At 38.5% G+C, this 21,541-nt stretch overlaps 1 protein-coding gene across 1 annotated transcript in view; it reads left to right on the top strand.

The window, feature by feature from the left end:
- The window catches only part of LOC306887126 (copine-4-like), a 62,040-nt gene that overhangs the window by 25,266 nt on the left and 15,233 nt on the right, over positions 1-21,541 (top strand). The window contains exons 3-8 of the mRNA XM_079444663.1: positions 3,777-3,956; positions 4,814-4,885; positions 5,343-5,417; positions 10,228-10,311; positions 10,394-10,483; positions 21,195-21,293. Of these exons, the coding sequence (XP_079300789.1) occupies positions 3,777-3,956; positions 4,814-4,885; positions 5,343-5,417; positions 10,228-10,311; positions 10,394-10,483; positions 21,195-21,293 (600 nt within the window). The remainder of the gene's footprint in view (positions 1-3,776; positions 3,957-4,813; positions 4,886-5,342; positions 5,418-10,227; positions 10,312-10,393; positions 10,484-21,194; positions 21,294-21,541) is intronic.

The following is a 21,541-nucleotide window of genomic DNA, read 5'->3' as shown; positions in this document are numbered from 1 at the left end:
GGGGCAATTAGTTCTTTTCTGATGAATATTCACAAGGCGCGTTCTGAGAGGTTAACAAGTTGCCTGATGTACAACAGAGCAGATGGTTCCTGAAAGCAGTGTCAGAATATTTCCTGTACAAACAACAATTAGTCAGAGAATGGATGTATATTAAGCATCATCAGAACTGTACTATTTTCACTTTGATAAGTGAGATTTATTTGCATGTTCAGCAGCAGAAATATACAGTTGCTTCGAGGTCCATGCCTCCCTGATTTATGTTTATGCATGCAACTTTCCCAATAAAACAGCGCCAGCTGCCCTGAGGAAGCCCCTGTAAATAAAGAGCAAACACCTGGAAGAGTCAGGCAAATATTTATAGACCTTAATGAAGAGAAATGGTGGTGTCTTCAGATGGTTGGTGCAAATTAAATAAGCTAACCATTTTAATGTTGAAGTAAACATTTAAAAAAAGATTTGGAAAAATATGATTATTTATTTAAAGAATATTTTCACGAAAATATAAAAAAATAATGCTGAACTGGAAATTTGGAACCTGGAACACCATCTAAGATATATATGAGCTTGTTTCGTCATCTAGCATTACATCATATGCTCACCAATGGATCCTCTGCAGTGAATGGGTGCTGTCAGAATGAGAGTCCAAACAGATGATAAAAACATCACAACAGCCCATCAATTAACATCTTGTTGTGAAGTGAAGAAACAAATCAGTTATCTTAACATTTTAACTTTAAACTGTCACTTCTGGCGAAATACCTAATCCATAATGGAGCATGAAGCAACATTGTACATCTTGGATGGCTTTTGATGGCGAATTAAAATTTTCATATGAGCTTTGTTGTTAAGCTTACAGTTCATAACAGCTCATATACAGTACACAGTTCATAAAAAACATCCACTTTACACAAAAGAAAAGCATTATAGACATTTACATTATATTTAAATCTTTTTAAATAGTAAAATATCTTATCTGTCAGAAAGAAAGCAAGCAAGCAGGGAGCAGACTGAAATGAAAAAGAACAGAATCCTGAGTCTCTGAGCTGCCTGAGGAAAGTTAAACAACTGAGACTAAACCATGACAGCTGAGGGATGTCAAATAAAACAAACCATTTTCTTTGCCTGTGTGAGGTGAGAGGCAGATACATTCTTCAGGAACAGGGATTTAGCAGTGACATGGTTTTATCTTCTTGTTCTGAGATTTATTACATTTACTGGTTTCATTCAACAGAGCATTACGAAAGTTAACATTATGTAATTATGTGGTGTCTCAAATGAGCTTAATGAGAATGATTAAACATACCATATTCTCCTGAGTGAACTAAATTAAGGTTTTCGTTTGTTTGCATCCTCTGTATCAAAATTCTTTGCTATAGCTGCTATTAGTAATTGTCAGTTAGTAGATTGTTTAAATTCAGAGGGACTTTAGATATGCTTTAGTTGAGATTGATGAGAGCCGTTAGGCTAAGTGCACTAAGAAAATCAACTAGAGTTGGTTTTGCTGGTTAATGGTAAGATAAGTAGAAATGGACTGGGCTTGTGCAGTACTAATTGATCAGTTCCTGTCACTCCCCAGGTCACTGATTCAGTGTTGATCTGGTCCTGAGTATCAGCTCTTGTCAAACGTCTTTTTACCTTCTAATCAAGCAGCTTGTCCTGAGATGAGATATTGACCTTAGAAATCCTTCTTGAAAGGGATTAACTTGATTAACTGAAATAGAGACTCTCCTGAACATCCACTAAAGTGAATTCAGCTCAACCGAAGCCAAGTCAAAGTGTTTGGAAAAGAATACTTGTGTATAGTGTGTGCGTTACAAAAAAAAGCGAATGAAATGTGAGAAAACTATCTAATAAACATTTCAAAGACTTAGTCCGCTAACCTCATGTCATTACATTCACTTTCACTGGATGGAAAAGAGCAGCTTGCACATTCTGATCTTAATAACTCTTTCTGTGTTCCACAGAAGAAGCAAAGTCATATGGATTTTGAAAGATACTAGGCTGTAAATCAGGGGTCTTCAACTAAAATGGCTTGAGGTCCAGTAATGAACCCTCCCCACCAGCCGAGGTCCGGACAATTCTAAAAAAAACAATTGATGGTTTTTGCCAGGCCAGGGTATATGCAAGATATTTAAGCTTAATTTCAAGACTTTTAAAGGCCTTTTTTAAGACCTGCACAAAAAAAAATATAAAAATAAATAAAATGACTGAAAAAAGCATGATTTACAGTTCAGATGTAGGTTTTCAAAAAAAACAATCAAGTATTATATTAATTAAATAACATATATAAATATATTTTACTGCCTTAATTGTTTACATTTTACAACACATTACCTTCTTGTTGATCCATTTACAACTCTGGGTGTTTGCTGCTTAAAATCATGGGTGGTTTTCACATTGATCTTTGACAACAGCAGACGTACAGGCTGATTGAAAATGGAAATTCATCATCTTCCAGCGGAATGGCAGTACACAAGCCCAAGAGACAGACTCCACAAAGCAGCGCAGCAGCTGAATCTGAACCGTGCAGTGCTCATATTTATTTAATCTTTCAGTTCCCACATTTAAGACCTCCTGAAATCATAATTAAGGCTTTCTTGTACCATTTAAGACTTTTTAAGGACCCGTCAACTTTCATAATTTTTGAAAATGCCATCGTTTTTCACTCACTGAAAGTTTAATCTGTCCGCACCGCTCTTTGCTCTCATTACTGCACGCATGACTGCACCCAAATGGCTCTAGAGCTGACCTTGATGTGCTTAATATAAATTTTATTTATTAAATTAGCGTTTGGTATTTATTTATTTCATTATGTCAAAAGCCTTCACGAATTCGGACCGGAGTCTGCCAGTTGGCGACCCCACTACCGTACAGACTACAAAAGCTGCGTCGGTTGAAATAGAAGCGCCCCGTCAGGTTTAAATCTTTGGGTCCGGACCAGGACCGCAGTCCGCCTGTTAGTGACCTATGCTGTAAATGATGAGACAATTTTATGTTTTGGGTGAATTGTTCCTTTAATAAGGTGATGTGACAGCATGTAACAGACTAAACATGGTCATTAAGGGTCATCTGACAAAAATGTGGCATAATGCTGTTTGTAGAGATGGGAGAAACAAAGCTTTTCAAAACTTTGAATCAATTGAACCAGTTGCAAAATGATTCCTTGTTTGGAAGAGCTTAAAACGTCCCACACTGGTGATTCCTGCTTGTCAGAAGAATGTAAATGTAAACAAAATCCTAACACAAGCATGCATAAAAACACCTTTTACAAACCAATCGCCAATTATACCATGTTACTTTGCTGATTTGATGAGTGCTTTGAATCACTGGGTTGAAATAAACTAATGATTCGCAAAGGTTTTGAAGCAGTGTTTCGAAAGCGCCCATATGAGTTTAAAATGTTTCGTTCAGTGAAAAGCATCCAGTTGTCATCTCAAAAATCATCTCAGAAGGTCCAGTTATAATCTTTTTTTTTTTTTTTTTTTTTCAAATTTGGAAGTTTGGATAAAATCTTGGCAATAAAAACAAATAACAAGTCAATAAAAAGTTGAAAAAATGTTGCATCTGAAAAAAATTGCATTGCATTACAGGATCCTCAGTATACCCTCTTGTTTACTGCAAATGTGGGGAATATAACATTTCTTTCTTGTATTCCATGCATTCAGAAATGTTATATCCTGCACATTGTGCACTTACTGCAGAAATATTAGTATTATAGTATGGTGGTGTGCTGTTCTGAATATAAAGTAGATATTTGTTTTCTGTTCTGTTTACAGGTGGACAGGACAGAGGTGATTCGGAGCTGTATAAACCCCACGTTTTCTAAGGTCTTCACCCTGGACTTCTACTTCGAGGAGGTCCAGCGACTACGTTATGAGCTCTATGATATCAGTAGTAGTCATAATGGTATGAGAGAGGCGGACTTCCTGGGAGCCATGGAGTGCACACTGGGCCAAGTGAGCATAGATATTCAAGTGGGCTATGTGTTATTATTATGGTTGTTCTAGTTTTGCTTGGCAATGATCTTTTTGCAACAGGATCTCTACATGATCATTGATTGCACACAGACAGGGAAGAGTGGGGCCGGCACTGCGCCTAAATCAGATGAAGCCCCTAATTATATAATCACACCAACAACCTATTAAGAGCATTTCCGGACATTTTACGGCTGATTGAATTTTGAAACGTGAAATGTCTGTGTAGCTGGCTCAGTGTGAGGACGGCTGGCCCAGATGGGCTATGCAATTCTCTTATCTGCAGTTTGAGCAAATGGAAAACTACACACATGATCTTCCGCCAGATGGTTAAGATTTGCAGTTTCTCAGTAAAGAATTTGCTAGACGCTTAAAGTGTATAACCGATGCCAATATTCATTTTGTTCAATATTCATGTGTTTATCTTTTTGCATCAAAGCCACTTTCTAGGTCTGTTTTTCTCTCAGAGGAGTTGGGTTGAGAGTCTGTTTTGGTTGGAGGGGGAAGGGGAGAGTATAATTGTTGAAATGAGCCGCGTTTAATAAAGTGAGAAAGTGAGGTGTTGACACTCACTCGTATGGAGTTTCTTGGGGAAATAAAACCAAAAGCTCTCCCTCCTATTTATAAATATTTAACAGCTAATAATGAAGCACTTATCTGGAGTGGATAAGACTTCATGGTGTAATTATGAACTAAGCTTACATGCCAAATTCTCCCCGAGGTGTTATTATGTGCTGCGTTCTGCACATATTCGTGTTTTTTTTTTTGTGTGTGTGTTCTGTCCATCAAAACAAGGCAGCCTCTGACCAACATAAAATGTCTTATTTCTCTCCAAATAGATCATCTCCCAGAGAAAATTCACCAAAGCTCTGCTTAAACAGGGCAACACAGTTGGGAAATCGTCTATCATGGTGAGCACTTTCTCAAATCCCAAATTTATCTGTTTGCTTTCTCTCACGCTCTACTTATGCAAACATCCAGCAGTGCACAACACCAGCAAATGGCCTTACGCAAACATTTCATGGTCTAACCTTTAAAAGCTTTGCACTTTATATGACAGAGGTGCTTAGAATGATCCATGTCAGTACTGAATCCAGGCAAACATGGAACAGCTTCTCATAATACACAAGAAACCTTCCAAAACAGTCAGATGGGGTATTGAATGCGAGCTGTGAAACAAAATTTGCAGAAAACAGCCAGAGGAGCTTGTTAATGCACATTGACAGAATGCAGAAGCAATAGTTGAATATGTAAAGCTCAGTGGGTGAGGTGAGCGAGATCTATAAAACAAATGCCAGTCTTCATGGTTGGGTTCTGATTCTGTTTTCTCTTCTGCTGAAAACAATTCATCACTCTCTATCTCTCCAGATCACCGCTGAGGAGCTGACAGGAAATAATGATTATGTTGAACTCTCATTCAGTGCAAGGAAGCTAGATGATAAGGTAGGAAGACCTCCTGTGCACTTTTATTCAGAATATTAAATGATCTTATGTAACAACAAACTTAAAGGGATAGTAAACACAATAATGAAAATTTTGTCATTTATTCACCTTGAAACCTGTACAAGTTTCTTTCTTATGCTGATCATAAAAGAAGATATTTTGAAGAATGCTGGTAATCAAACAGTTGATGGTCCCCATTGACCTCCATGTAGTATTACTTTTCCTACTATGGAAGTCAATGGGGATCAACAACTGTTTGGTTCTTTAAAATTCTTCAAAATATCTTCTTTTGTGTTCAACATAAGAAAGAACCTTTCTTTCTTGGGCCTTATGATGTATTTTAAGGGGTCAATATTATACATATTTCTCTGAGGTGTACTACTGTTAAAAAATTTGGAGCCAGTAAGTTTTTTTTTTAAAAAGAAATTAATGCTTTTATTCAGCAACGGTGCATTAAATTGACAGTAAAAGTTTTGATATTTCTATTTCAAATAAATGCTGTTCTTTTGAACTTTCTATTAATGAAAGAGTCCAGAAAAAATGTATTATGATTTCCACAAAAATATTAAGTCAATCAGCTGTTTTTAACATTGATAATAATAATAATAAAATGTTTCTGGAGCACCAAATCAGCATATTAGAATAATTTCTGAATGATCATGTTACACTGAAGACTGTCATGGCTGCTGAAAATTCAGTTTTGCCATCACAAGAATACATATTAAACTATATTAAAATAGAAAAGTTATTTTGAATTTTTATAATATTTCACAATATTTCTGTTTTATTGTATTTTGATCACATAAATGCATCCTTCATGAGCAATAGAGACTTCTTAACATTAAAAAAATCATACTGACCCCCAAAGTTTGAAGCACATAATTAGATTTTTTTTATCATCAAATCAAGAGTCTGTTTTTTTTTGTGGCTGTGCCTTTAAGAAATTAACATATCAAATGAGCAACAACAGTTTTCTGTTCTCTTGCATTGAGACATGGGCTTGCTGTCAAGTGTTAAATATAATTTAACTTGCCCATCATTCAAAAACAGCCTCATGGCAAAGTTTGCATTGCATTGTAAGTGGATAAACAGAGGAATGTGAAATGAGCCACTGAAACTGTTGTGATCAGAAAGAAATGATCTGGGATTCTGTTAAAAATAAACTTCAGCCTTGATGAATCCCCATACTCGGAAATGCGGATAGTTGAGAAAGAAAAAGACAGAGAGAGAGAGAGAGTGATAGAGAGAGTAGTATTCCTGTGGGAGACACAATCAACTCTTGTCAGCAGGGTAATTACATGGGACTAAAATTAATAAGAAGGACTAATACAAGTATAACAAATGATCCGCAGTTTCACACAGAGCGGCTCGTACTGCTGCTTGACAGGGCGTCAAAAGGTAGAACAGGAAAGCCTCCTTTAAATCACTTTTCATTTAAGAGTACTTTTCTTCTCCTAAGTCATAATCCTTCAGTGAAAATCATATCCTTGGCATCTGAGTAATTAAAACTTTGATTTAAGCTTCTAGTCTGGAGGAGAGATCAGAGACCCAGGCTGTCAAGATTCTCTGATAACTTTTGATAAGTTGCTGTTTCTCACGTCTGAAACTTTGGCTGACTGACTACAAGCGTTTAGGAGAACATTACTGTAGTAGATGACATCTTTGAATGCTGAGCTGTGTGTGGTCTGTGACTCTTCTGTGCATGTGGCTCTTTTTATGTGTTAAAGTTGTTCGGAAAGATCTGAAAGTCCTGAAAATGGCTCCTGGTGATTCAGTGCAGTTTTGATCATTCAGCATACCTGCTGCTGTCCTCTGAGGAAAAGTGTTTTATAGGCATAATTAACAACTGTGGAAAACTTCAAGAAAGGCATACTAGTTTCTTATTGTCAGCAGATAATAATAAGTTTTGCAGTTTAAGATTTATACAGAGTTTAGCTCCAACCCTAATTAAACACACCTGAAGCAGCTAATCAATGACTGCGTTTACATGGACATCAGTAATCTAATTATTTACCTTCTTCTGAACAAGACAATATTATGATTAAGGTGTTTACATGACTTGCTTTTAGAATAATCCTTACATGTTCCTGTTTTACATGTTCTAGTACATAGATCGATTAATGGCATGCATCATTACGTCACCACGCTATGCCATCTGACGTCCCCTCCAGAATTTCACGTATAAATATATAGTTCGTCTTCGTGATGATGCCATATACCGTTTGGGTGTTTCATTTTTAATTTTATGAAAGCCTCAAGTGCAGTTAATTATTTGTATGTGCATACAGAAGATGGGGGTATTGAAGGTCTTTTATTTGCCGTCAAACGTTTGACCACTGCCATGTGTGTATCCTGTTGCAAAATGCAGCGAAAAGTCCTACACGACGGTAATAGTTTGATTAAGGTGTTTACATGTCTGTACTGCACTTCAATGCGACTAAATGCGACTAAAATAGGAATACTCCACATGTCTTAATTCGATTTGTGTTTATTTCGATTATGACTTTAGCCGGATTAAGGTAATCAAAAATCTCTGTTTACATGGTAGACTCTTAATCAGAGTATTGTTTTAATACGTATTAAAATAGTAGTATTGATGTCCATGTAAACGTACTGAATGTCTTACTAGGTATACTTGAAACTTCCAGGGAGGTGTGTTGAGGCAAGTTGGAGCTAAACTCTGCAGGACACAGGCCCTCCAGGACCAAGTTTGGTGACCCCTGATCTACAGTATTACAAGTTTGATAAAGGGACATGTTATGTATGTTTCATGTGATGTAGGCTACCTCTCTGTAGTGCCGAGAATACTTTAAAAGAAGTTAAATATTTATGGGTTTGTTGATACGTAATTTCATTATAATTTTTTAAAACTGGGGTTTGCCATGTTACTTACTCATGTTACTTACTCAGAATACTTCATTAGAATATTATAATATTTTTTTTAGAATAAATTGCAGCGTTTATGTGCTTTTTATATATATATATAAAAAGCACATAAACGCTGCAATCTATTATATATATATATATATATATTATATATATATATATATTAGTGCTGTCAAATGATTAATCGCAATTAATCGCATCCAAAATATATATTTTTTTTACATAATATACGTGTGTGTACTGTTTATATTTATTATGTATATATAAATACACACACATACAGCATATATTTAGAAAATATTCACATGCATATAATTATATTTATATAATTTATATCATATAAATATATTTAACATATAAATGTAACATATTTTTCTTAAATACTGTATATACATGCGTGTGTGTGTGTGTGTGTGTGTATATATGTATATATATATTTATTTATACTTAATAAATATACACAGAGCACACATATATTGTGTAAACAAAAACTTTTATTTTGGATGCGATTAATCGCGATTAATCATTTGACAGCACTGAAAAAAACAGACTGACCCTAAACTTTATATTTAGGGTCAGTCTGTTTTTTTGAAAGAAATGAATAAGGATAAGGATGTTAAATTGAAAAAAGTATGTAAATTAATTAATTATTTTGTTTAAATGTTACAATGATAAAAAGTGATAAAGAGTAAAGACTTTTGTTAGATTTCTATTTTGAATAAAATGATCACATTCTCTGAAAACTATTAAGCAGCAAAATTGTTTCTAACAATAATAATAAACCAGCATATTAGAATGATTGAAGACTGGGGTAATAACTGATGAAAATTCAGCTTCGGCATCGTAGGAATAAATTATATTTTACAGTATATTAAAATAGAGAATATTAAAATAGAGAAACATTAAAATTGTCATAATATTCCACAATATTACTGTTTTTTCTGTATTTTTAATTAAATCGATGCAGCTTTGAAAAGCATAAGAGACTTCTTTAAAATCTTATTGATCCCAAACTTTATACTCTATATATACTCTCTCTTTTTCTCTCTCTCATGTCATTGGTGTTTGGTGATGAGTTTTTGGCTCAAGGTCTGCATTTAAAGTCACATCAGAGATCTTCAGCTGGGATCAGGACTTAGTTTGCTTTCAGCAGACCAGTCAAGTACTTCCACACTGACACGTTAGAATAGAAGAGGCTCCTGTCCAAACTGTTCCCCCACCATATTTGGCTTTGATCCGGTGAGGAGACCCCTGAGCCGACAGATAGCAGCAGAGGTGGGATGGGGCAGCCGACGGTGAGAGCACAGGTAGCTGCTTGGAAAAAAGTTACCCACAAGGACACAATTAATTTTCAATGACAGAGGCGGGTAGAATTTAGAGCAGGTACAATACCAGGAAAGAATGGTGTATATGTCTATAATCTTTACTTGACTCTCTAACTCTAGCACTATCTATTCTAATTGTATTTTATCTATGTCTTTTTATTAAAAAATAACAATAATAATAATAATTATCTGTACTGCGTTAGGCTAACCAAGACTTGTAATAGCACTTGCTCTTTTGTTGGTTTTGATTGCTTCTTATGTCCTCATTTGTAAGTCGCTTTGGATAAAAGCGTCTGCTAAATGACTAAATAAATAAATAAATGTCTAAGAACAGCCTTATAGAATGCTCATCCTAGCCAGTTACCTGTATTGCTTATAACAGGATCCACCTCTGCAGTTTAAATGAATCGGCCTTAGTATGTAATATTTAAATATAATAGAACAGTTAAAGCAGTGAGCAAACGGATGTTACAAACAGTGGGTTGCTAAAAATTATGTTTCATGTAGTGGCGATGCTGCTGCGTTAGATTGTACAAATTCTCCAGAATTACTTTGTTTGTGATGCTATCAGCTGATCTCTGTGTTTGTTATTCCCTCAGGATTTTTTCAGCAAGTCGGATCCTTTCTTAGAGATCTACAGGGTAAATGATGACAACACTCAGCAACTAGTGCACAGAACAGAGGTAAGACAACCATTTCTCTAAGATCTCTCTGCGATAGTGCTTAACTGACACTGAATTGCTCTCTCTTCCCCTCTGCACACAGACTGTCATGAATAACCTCAATCCCGTGTGGAATACCTTCAAGACGTCCCTTAACTCACTCTGTAGTGGAGACCATGAAAGAATACTGAAGGTAAAATATGTCATTTGATGTTGGAGATTAATGTGTATTTGACTTACACTAACAAATAAATACATGGATCCATTTTGATTTAGTTTTACATTTACATTAGCATTTGCTATCCGTGTTCCTGGCAGATGGCAGCTTATAAGAAGCTTAGAAGAGTATGCATTGTGTTCGTAATTTCATGTATTTGCACTTGGGTAAAAATAGTCTGCTTTTTACCTGTCAATTCTACTAAAATTGAACTGAAAGGCACTTCAGCACTTTGGGAAAAGTTGGTTTATTATTGAATTAATGCAGATGTACATTTCAATGTTCAGATTTCCAGTGCATTTTGATGCAGTTAGTGAAATATAGACTTTTTTATGTATGAGTGAGATGCTGTTGCATAAGTGTACTTTTGTATTACTGGTTTAAACGATTACCTGGTGCCAGTTGCATAAACATAGCCACTATTTCAACCAATTGGGAGTAATAATAATAATCAGTCTTACTTTTCGGATTCAAATTAGACCAGTCTACCTTTATGTGACTGCCTTTAAAAAGTTATGACCAGTCTTGAAGAAAAATAATTAGATGATTAACTTTTTAAGAGTAGCTTAGTGACAGCTAGACTAGCTTGGTGAAGTTGCATTTATACACAGAACGATGAGCAGTGCTGATTTCCATACTGCTTTGAAATTCAATGAGTGTTGCTGGACCACCGTGTGTGTTGAGATCAGATATCTGGCAGGAGTTCTGATAAGTCACATGGCCTGATTACACTGACTCGGGACTATAAGGCTTGGTGAGCATATATTTCAGCAAGGATTCACCAGGAATTCCCATGTGTTCTACTTAAATATGTGCATTTTATAATTTACCTCCCTCTTTCCCCTCTCTAGCCTTCTCTTGCTTCATTTATTCATTCGTCATTCATCAAAGACTGCTTGATTTAATTAGGAAAGGAATTACTCAGGGAAAGTTTGAAATAAATGTGTTCAAGAACACCAATTTAATTTTAAAAGTAGCAGTTTCCCACAAGAATCTACATTAAAGTACCTTCGGTTAAATTATTATAATCATGATAGTGTAGCAAATTAGCTCAAAGTGAGATGAACATAATTAATCATAACGGGTTGTTATCAATTATATATTCATCTTCAGGAATTAACTGTAGCATTAATAGTACAATAAAATTATTTGTTCGTCCGCAGTATGGACAGTTTTAATCGTCTATTGAAAAAATTATTTCTCTGGCCACGAAAAATAATTCCCTCGCTAATACATCGTTCATAGAGCATGCAACAAAACCGAAACGTTAAAGTAACCTCGTTCTGTTAGTAGCAGACACAGACAACCAAGCGTGAATACATATGGATGTTTATTAAACTACACTACAAGGGAACATGTAACATCGAACTAGGCACAAACATGCAGACATTAAACATAGATGCCAACGCAAGGAAGGCATGGAGAGAGAGCGAGAGAGAGAGAGAGCGCAAGAGAGTAGAGCGTAATGACAGGATTTACACATCGGCTAAACACAACCTGTTAGAACCATCAGAGAATCACATCACCTTAATTAAAAGGGGTCGAAGCTTAGAAGCGCATCTAAATAGTTAACAAGCGGTTACTTGCATATTGGTTTTGTTGGTGCTGAGTAAAGTGTCCTGGTGCATGTATAATGCGTAGATTCTTCATGAATTCCTTTAGGAGTGAAAGCTTCGTCATTCCAGCCATGGGTTGATTGGTCCGAAGTGAATCAACAAAGTTACTGGACTTAAAACTGCCAGAAGCTCGGACTCCCCCCGAAAGGGGAGTTGCAAGATTTTCAAGGTGATGTGTGTGTCTCCAGGGCACCGAAAGTAAAGAGAAGATCTCGCCTTTTGGGTGTGGGAGACGTTTTATCTGGTTTCCCTGTAACACCCATTTTGGTTAGTTTGACCAATATCAAGGCACATAGTTTTAGTGGGAAAGTGTTTCTTTGTCCCACTTGATGCCTCATTTGCATGTTTTATGACTGTTCTGCTCAATCGGTGTAATTCTTCCCACAATACAGTAAAAATCGTATGATGCATTTCACGATCACATAGTGTACATCATTGTTTGAGAAATAAAGAGCAGATCATTTTGATATCAAGAAAGAGACATCTAAAAGATATTAAACCAGAGATATATTCATACACCTAAATATGAGTGTTTAGAGCTTACTAATACAAATAATGAGTGGTCACTAGGCTAATATAATAAGAAAACATACAAACAACACGTGCATATACCAGATACCTTTGTAACTGATTAATTATGGTCTAAATAAAGAAAATGTCTCTACGTGTGTGTGTGTTATGTATCTTGTAATCGTGGGGGGTAGTCCACTGGTCAGCCAGGCCTGGTACTGAGGGTCATTTAGTTCTCTTTGGGATTTGTTTGAAGTCCAATGGAGAGAAAAGATAGTCAATCTGTTTGGTGTCTTTTTGACAGTGGGGGGACAACCATTGGCAATTTAGCACCCATATAAAGGTCGAATGTGGGGCCAGGTCTGTGAATTATATGCAAATGTCAAAAGGTCTCTTAAGACATAAAGTCCCAACGACCATCAAGGATCATAAGCAGATGCTACAGAATATCCCTCCTTTTGGCTGAAGATGTTCACCTGGAGATATCTTCAGACAACAGTGGATCATGATGGTGAAATGGCAGGTGGATCGTGAAGGCCGGATGGCAGTTGGATCCTGATTGTCAGATGGCAGGTGGATCACAAAGGTCACAAAGATGACAGGTGGTTTCTAAATTTCCTCAGCCTTCGGATCCTCAGCTTGAGTGTTAACCTTAGTCAGGTTCAGCATTGTCTCCGCCTGGGTCCCTCTTCTCCGGTGGTTACGTTTGAAGGTCTGAGGAAGTGCAGCCGTGCACCTGTTCATGGACCTTTGCACCACGTTGACTCTCAGGACTGGAGGTGGGTTTGAGGGGGTGTAACTTGTCTCTGTCAGTCGTGTGAGCTCCAACTTCTGGATATCTTGGCCTTCTGCAGCGTTCGGTCAAACTGGGTGATGTTTTAGCCAGTTTGTCAAGGTCTTTAAGAGTCGTCTCATGTGCAGTTTCAGGGTCTGCATGGAGGGGCTTTCTTCTTTTGCTAGAAGGGAAGAGTTGTGTGGTGAGGGCTGGCAATGCTTTTGTTTGTGGCCATTCACTTCTTCCATTGTGTAGCAATTCTTGGATGGGGGACTTATCTAGTAGCTGTTGTGCAGACTGTAGATGTCTTCTCATGTCTTTCTGGGAAGCCTTTAGTTCTTGTCGGTCACGTTCAGCAACTGCAAGGGCTTCTTGGAGCTGTTCAATTTTTCCTTTGTTTCCTGCTTGATTCCGTCTGGCACCTTGAGTTTATCCTGGGTTTCCACTTCGAGCTTGTCTGTGCAGCGTGAGGTGTGCAATAGCTCTCTCAGGAACTCAGTGGTCTGATGCCTGAAATCATCCTGGACTTTCACTGCCAGCTTGTCTATGCGGCTTTTGGGCATGTGTCAGCTCTTTCTGACGATGAGTGCGGTGCTTAGTGTCAGCTGGGCTGTGAAGACATAGCTTAGGGAACTGATGGCCTTCTTTAGCTCCCCGTGGTGGTGATTCTGGCTTGAGTCGTGTGTCAGGAATCGTGACTATTACTCAGAATATTAAAAGTTCATTGGTCTTGTGGGTGAGACTATCTGTAATGCCTCTTAGTAAGGTGTTCACGTCTCCTCCTTTGGTAGTGGGGTTTGCAGTCTGTGACATGCTGGCAGACTGGAAAGTGAGGACTGACACAGATCTTTATGGTGTTATAGGCCCATATGTGGTGAAACAGCTAAGTGTCATTTCAGTAATAGCAAACCCAAAGTGGAGTGTGTTGTAGTGGGGCTTTGTGGTTCAGGTTTGCTGTTCGGAATTGACAGCAACCTGACATGCTCTGATATATTCCGCCACATCTTGCTGTATGCCAGCCCCGTATGCCACTTGTTTTAGTGTATCATAAGTGTCTCTGGTACTGTGGTGTCCAGTACATGGTGTGTTGTAGGCATACATTAATCTGACCCCCCTTTGTCACTGTGGCACCACAAGCTTTGGCGCAGTGTGGTCATCGGGGACATATTATAGAATGTTGCTCAGCACACGCAGCATGTGTTTGATGTCATGCAGCAGTTTGAGGGCTGGAGCAGTAGCCAGTTGAGCCGATGTGATAGGGTGGTTGGAGGGGTCAGGGAGGTGGCAAAGAATAAGTGTCATTGATCAGTCAGAGGTTTGCATTTAGGCAATGCCATTCATGGATAGTCATTAGGTTACGTGATAGTCATTAGGTCACGTGAGCTTCAGTCTGTGTCAAGTAAGCGAAACTGCGCGATATAGAGAGCAGACTGCTCCGTACGCTTTCGAATTGCTCTCGCGGAGGTCAAACACTGATCAATCAGCACCGTGTCGCTTCTAGTCAAACACACCTAGTGCTGCAGGCTTATTGGCTCACTGACGTTAATGAGATTAACCCCTTAGGTATCGAAATTTGGTACCGAACGACAAGACGTTTTTCGATACTCGGTGGTATCGAGGCAATTCGGTCGGTGCCTAAAAAGTATCGAACTCGATACCCAGCCCTAGTCATGGGTGGGTGGGTGGGTCTTGGTTGAGACCATAGCTCACCATGCAATGCACTGGTGATGTTGGTGCTTGACTGGCTTCTTGTTCATTGTGGCAAATTCATCTTTTTCCTAGCCAAGGAGGTGGCGTGTGAAGCTGAGCTTGGCATAATTTGAGTCTGTGTAACTGAGGAGTTCTCTGATGCAGTTTTGTGAGCCGATGCGATTAAAAGGGTGATCAGGATGGCTGTCACTTGTACTGTGATAACTGGGAGTCCAGCTTGAAGTGTTGCTGTGGGAGAGGTTTGCTGTTAACCCACAAAACACCCGCTCTGGGCACACCGTCCGTCAACATTGCATCCTTAAAAGGCCATTGACCATGTGGCTTTGGGTGCGTTGGTCCCCTGTATGGACGCTTTGGCTGTTGAGGGCCATTACAGGTTGGCGGCACGTCTCTGTGATCACTTTCCATGTTCCACTGTAACTGGAAAATCGCTGGATGGTTTGTGAAGTGCAGAGCAGAGCTCTTTTTTCATCTGAGTAGTTAGTGCTCCTTTGGGAGCAGTGATCTGCTGAAGTGGGCAACCCCCCTTTAGTTCTGGCCATTTGTTGGTGTAGACCAGGACTAAGGCAGTAGTTGGTGGATCCAGCTGTCAGATGAAACTCCTTGGGATGAGAGTAAATCAGGCATGGTGTAGAGTGCAGATGCCATTTGAGTTTGATGATGTAATGTGGTCTTGAGTGATTCCACATAGTTGACATTAGCTCTGCATCAGTGCCTCTTATGAAGAGCAGCTTTGGCACTAGCAGTTGTCGGCAGGTGCAGGATGTCTATTACAAAAAGGGGGTGTGGCTCAGAGTGGGGCCAGGTTCCCTCCATTCCCTTGAAGGTGTGTGGTTGAGGGTTTGGCCACGCTGTCTGTGTGTCACACTGTCACTGTCCGTTCCCCTTTTGTGTATGCTGGTACTGCAGTCTCATATTTTTACCAGAGTAAATGGTATGGTCTGGCCGGAAGTTCTTGCACTTTACAGGGCTTCCCTAGGGGGTTGCAAGGTCTGTAAGAACCAAGAATTAGCAGGTTGAGCATTGGTTATTTTACTTCAAGTTAAGGCGCAGGTGTCCTTGGCAGTCACCATGGTTGTTAGCAGGACCTCATAGGAAACTTGTGCACTTGCTTGCGAAGGCCGGTCTGGTGTGTGCTCGGTGAGTGCCTTGAAGCGTGTGAGGCTTCAGACCATGTCCTCATGGCTGGCTGTGAGATTTTCCCGTGACCTTGGTTACAAGTCCAACTCTCTATCCATTAGGCCACGACTGCCCCTATAAATGACTGCCCCCAGAATAAAGCTCATTCTGATTCGGATTCTGATATGACAAAACTAAAGACTTTTTGGAGATATGAAGGATGCAATACTACTCTCAAGATTAACATGAGATTGGGTGAAACTGTGTGTGTTATATCCCCTTTAAGCAGCACAACAGTTTTCAACTGTCTGACATATGTTTCTTAAATGATAGAATGACAGACAGACCTTAAAAGGATTTCTGAAGGTTTATAAATGTACATAAATAAATATTAACTATTGAACAGTAGTATATGTCTATATCTTAAAATCTAGTAGTACCTATGTTTTTAATATCGACCAGTTAAACAATGAATCAACTAAAGGAATACTACTTCACACAAAATTAGCAGTGAGGTTTGTGCTGATTGTAATGTTTTGTAATGTTTACTGCTTAATGCCTGTTTGATTAAGGACATAAATTACATCTATCTATCCATCTATCCATCTATCCATCTATCTATCTATCTATTGTAGCATCTGCTTATGATCCTTGATAGTCGTTGGGACTTTATGTCTTAAGAGACCCCTTTTAGCCTTTTGACATTTGCATATAATTCACAGACCTGGCCCCACATTCGACCTTTATACCTATATAAATTGCCAGTGGTTGTCCCCCCACTGTCAAAAAGATGTTAAACAGATTGACTATATTTTCTCTCCATCGGACTTCAAACAAATTCCAAAGAGAACTAAATGACCCTCAGTACCAGTCCTGGCTGACCAGTGGACTACCCCCCACGATTACAGTATAATGTTGTGTGTTCCACGTTTATTGTCAAGTGTTCATTAGATGAGGAAACTGAGGGAAGAAACTGCTCCTGTGCCTGGCTGTTCTGGTTCTCAGTGCTCTGTAGCGCCGACCAGATGGCAACAGTTTGAAGAGGGAGTGTGCTGGATGTGAGGGGTCCAGAGGGGTTGCTAGCCCTTTAAGTACAGTTCTTGGAGAGTACTAGGGAGGGTTGTACCAATGATTCGTTCAGCAGTCCGGACTATCTGACGTAGTCTTCTGGGGTCAGATTTGGTAGCTGAGCTGAACTAGACAGTTGTTGAAGTGCAGAGGACAGTTTCAATGATGGCAGAGTAGAACTGTTTTTGCAGCTCCTGTGGCAGGTTGAACTTCCTCAGCTGGAGAAGGAAGTACAACCTCTGCGGGGCCTTTTTCACAATGGAGTCTATGTGAATGTCCCACTTGTGAGGCTCTGGATCCGTGGCAATCCTCAGCTCTGTCGCACTCCTGGGCGATGGATCATCGTTCGCGACGGACTCTGGCTCTATGTCAGTGGTGGGCTCAGGCTCACACTCCACGCAGCGGGGAGATGGTGGGCTGGGCACTGGGTCTGGCTGTGTTCTGGATCGGAGGTAGACACTCTCCAGACACCGGATGATTGCCTCCCTTCAGTTCAGTCTGGTTTTGTCTGGGAGGTCGACGGGGCGGTAATAGTTGACCCCGATCCAGAACAGCGATTTCAGTGCAGCGTCGTCGAATGCCGCTAAAACGGTGAGCTGGCTGAACTCAACCACATACTCCAAAAGGGAAAGGTCCTTGCGGGTGAGGGAGGCAAACGAGGGAATCCATAGAGAAAATGAGGAAAACAGAAAACAAAACACTGAAAAAACTCAAAAAAACAAACAGAAGGAAAAACGCAAGTTAAACTGTATTGGGTCGGGTCTTCTGTCACTATGCTGCCTGAAGGAACAATGGAGACGTAAAGTGGCATTAACAGTCTTTAATAACAGAATCACAAGGGGTAGGGAGACCGAATGCACAGACCAGGATTTAAATACATGACATAATGAGGTAATTAGGAGAAACACAGGTGAACAGAATGACTACTCAGACGAAACGAGAACAGGAACAAAACCAAATGGGCATAACACACACAAGGGAAAACTAGGTCCAGGAGCACATTGGGGGGAAAACAAACTGAAAACAGTCCATAGTCCTGACACTTTTATTAAACATATAACTTTAACTGAACGAATAAGACATACCCATGTTGTAACAAATAAATAAAAGGTTTTTGGATTTTCCCCAAACAAATGCATAGTTTGGCTCATTATTATTATTATTATTATTATTAATAATAATAATAATAATAAAAGGCTATACAATAAAACAGTACAATGACAGATTCACTTATGTTAAACTTTGAACTTTTATTAACAATATCAATAAGGGAAATCTGTTTTACCCGCATTGTAACACAAATAAATAAACGGTCTTTGGATTTCCCCTTTCTTAAAATGATCATAGTTTGTGTTTCATTATTAGCCTATTAAGTAAAACACATCAGCCATAAAATAGCACAATGGCAAATTCGCTTAGGCCTTTATTAAACATCTAACTTTTATTAACGATATGAATAAGACCGATATAGCCTACTTGCTTTGTAACCCAAATAAATAAGGTCTTTTCCCTATTTTAAAACAAATGCTTAGTTTGTTTCTCGTTGTTTTATTTTATTTAATTTTTTTTTTTTTATGAAAACACAGCAAAAATAAAGACAAACTCGCTTATATTAAACGAAGAAATTAAAATTTTATTAACAAAAGTGCGCTCTTGGATCACAGTGTCTCGCATCACTCTCGTCATGTTGTGACCCCCCCCCCCCCCCTTTTTTTTTAAGATTATGTAATGGAAGTTCAAAAGAATAGCATTTATTTAAAAATAATAATAATAAATCTATAATGAATTGTTAAAAATAGCATTAAAGCTTAGTGTTGTGGTGTGTCACAGGAGTGATGGAGTCTGTGTACTCCATGAACTATCCATTTAACAATAAGATGCTTTGGGTCCCCTATAAACATCTCTTAAGGGCACCTGTGTGCCTCTCGTCCTGTTTGTAGTGCATAAGCATATGGCTGCATGTGGCCTCCCTTCTGCCCACTCATGACTGAACAGAACTCAGACCTTATTAAAAGAAATGGCTCAGCCTCATTTAGTAGCATGCCTCCATGCCATCTGCAGAATCACTCGCGGACTAGGCTCAGCTCACAGCTGGAGCTCACCCCATTCCCAGACCTGCCCTTTAGGAGTCCATTAAAGCGCTGCTGTCACACCACTCAGAGCGAAGGCGATCCGTGAGGGAAACGTGTCTTCGTTTTAGAACCTCTGCTGAACACTTAAGGGATGCCATGTGTTGTTAACTCATAATGACTGTGATTGATTGGATCCTGCCGATATTCGACAGGCCTTATTCTCTCATTCAGTGCTGATTCTAGACTTCTGGGGGCCCTACGCAAAACTGTGTTGCCAGCGAGGGGTGGTGGGAGGGCGGTTTTGGGATGAAAGAATCGATGAAACGCATTTCACCGTCTTTCACTCAGTCTTGAATCGCTCTCACGGGAAGCGCTCGAGAAACAGTATCTCAGTTCAACTCGTTTTTTTTTGTCTCGAGTAAGAGACTGTACTACATTCACATTACATGTTTTGACAGATTTTTATGTAGAAAGGGTGACAGCGCACTGCATTAAAAAGAAAAGATCATTTGTTTTCATAATCGCTGGCCAAACTCAAAAACAAAACTAAAATTAAAACATCTTTGAGAGCAAGGGGGCCCCCTTGTGTTTTGGGGGCCCTACGCAGCTTGCGTATTCTGCATATAGGGAGGATCGGCTCTGCTCTCATAAACATTAAACATAAAGTTCAATTAACATTAAACTTGCAGCTTTTCTACAGGATGCTTAACATCTTTTAGTTGTCATTTTTAAAAAGCTAACGTATATATACTGTATATACAGTAGTTCAAAAATTCTGAGTGAGATTTTTGGTAACATTTTACTTAAAGCCTTTATGTATAATGCCTTATAAAGGGTTATTAAAGGCGATAATACATTATAATATTCATAATGTGCGTTGTAATACATTATATCTTGTCATACGTAATTATAACCAAATTTAAAATGTGTAACAATGAATTGATATATAATGTATCAAGTGTGGTTACAATTATTCATGAGATTGTACAATGCATTATAAAGTGCATTACAAGTCTTAAGTAAAGCATTAAAACTATTTTATGATGAATTATGGATAAAGGCTTTAATTAAAGTGTTACCAGATTTTTTTTTTTAAAGCACAACTGTTCTCAACATTGATAATAATAAGAATCAGCATCAGCGAAGAATGATTAGCAAGTTTTGCAATTATTTCAAAATAAAAATACTAGTTATTATGATGGGGTTTACTGCTCTTTTGTTGTATCCTTTCGTACCTTGCTGCTTGCTTTTTCATTTTCACCCCAGATGTTTCACAAATTACTAAGTTTTTTTTATGAATTAGTAATGTTTTTGATTAATTAGAATTTGTTTCTGAAGTGTTTAAAGCTTTTAAAGCTGAAGCTATTTTTTTCTGAACAGGTTTCCCTCAGAAAATCTTTTAACACGTTGGCTTCTATTGGTTGGGCAGATAGATAAATGCATGAAAAATGTTGAAACAGAATTGCTGTACTGTGTGAAGTACTGTGTGAATGAAAAGCACCCACACTATGCCCTGGTCTACTCTTTTACAGCAACATTATTTAAGTCAACCCCTTGTTGTCCTGAATATTGCAGAAAACCATCGAACTTTAATTAATTTGTAATGTCACTTTATGTTTAATGCAGGAATGCATGGGGGACAGTAATGATAAGTCTGCTCCAGTTCTTTATGCCGTGTGTTCGGGTTCCAGACATTTGTGGTGATCAGCGTTCTCTGTGGACCATATGTAGGCAACCAGAGTGGGTTCAACAAGAGTAGATGGTGTGCCTTATTAATATTCAATTTTAGCCGGTTGTGTTCTTCCCTTAACATCCAGTGTACAGTGTGGGACTGGGACTCGAACGGAAAGCATGATTTCATTGGGGAGTTTCAAGCTACGTTCAAAGAGATGCGATCAGCAATGGATGGAAGACAGGTAACAGTTTTAAACTCACTATAAAAAAATTATCAATTTATTTTAGCACTTTCACATCCAATACAGAGAACACCATCTACAAGCCAAGCAGCTTTTTAAATCCAGTTGACTATTTCATACAGCGCTGTGAGATATTCAGAGCAGGTTAAGCTACTGATGAGTTTGGTTCAAAGTGTAATCAGCAAAAGTGAAAGATGAAAGAGGAATGAGGTTATATGAGGAGATCTTCATGTAGTTTCTTCTATACT

This window comes from Barbus barbus (assembly GCF_936440315.1).
Source record: "Barbus barbus genome assembly, chromosome: 21".
Classification (NCBI taxonomy): domain Eukaryota; kingdom Metazoa; phylum Chordata; class Actinopteri; order Cypriniformes; family Cyprinidae; genus Barbus; species Barbus barbus.
Note: the sequence above shows the minus strand (reverse complement) of the source record. Positions and strands in the feature narration are given on the sequence as shown.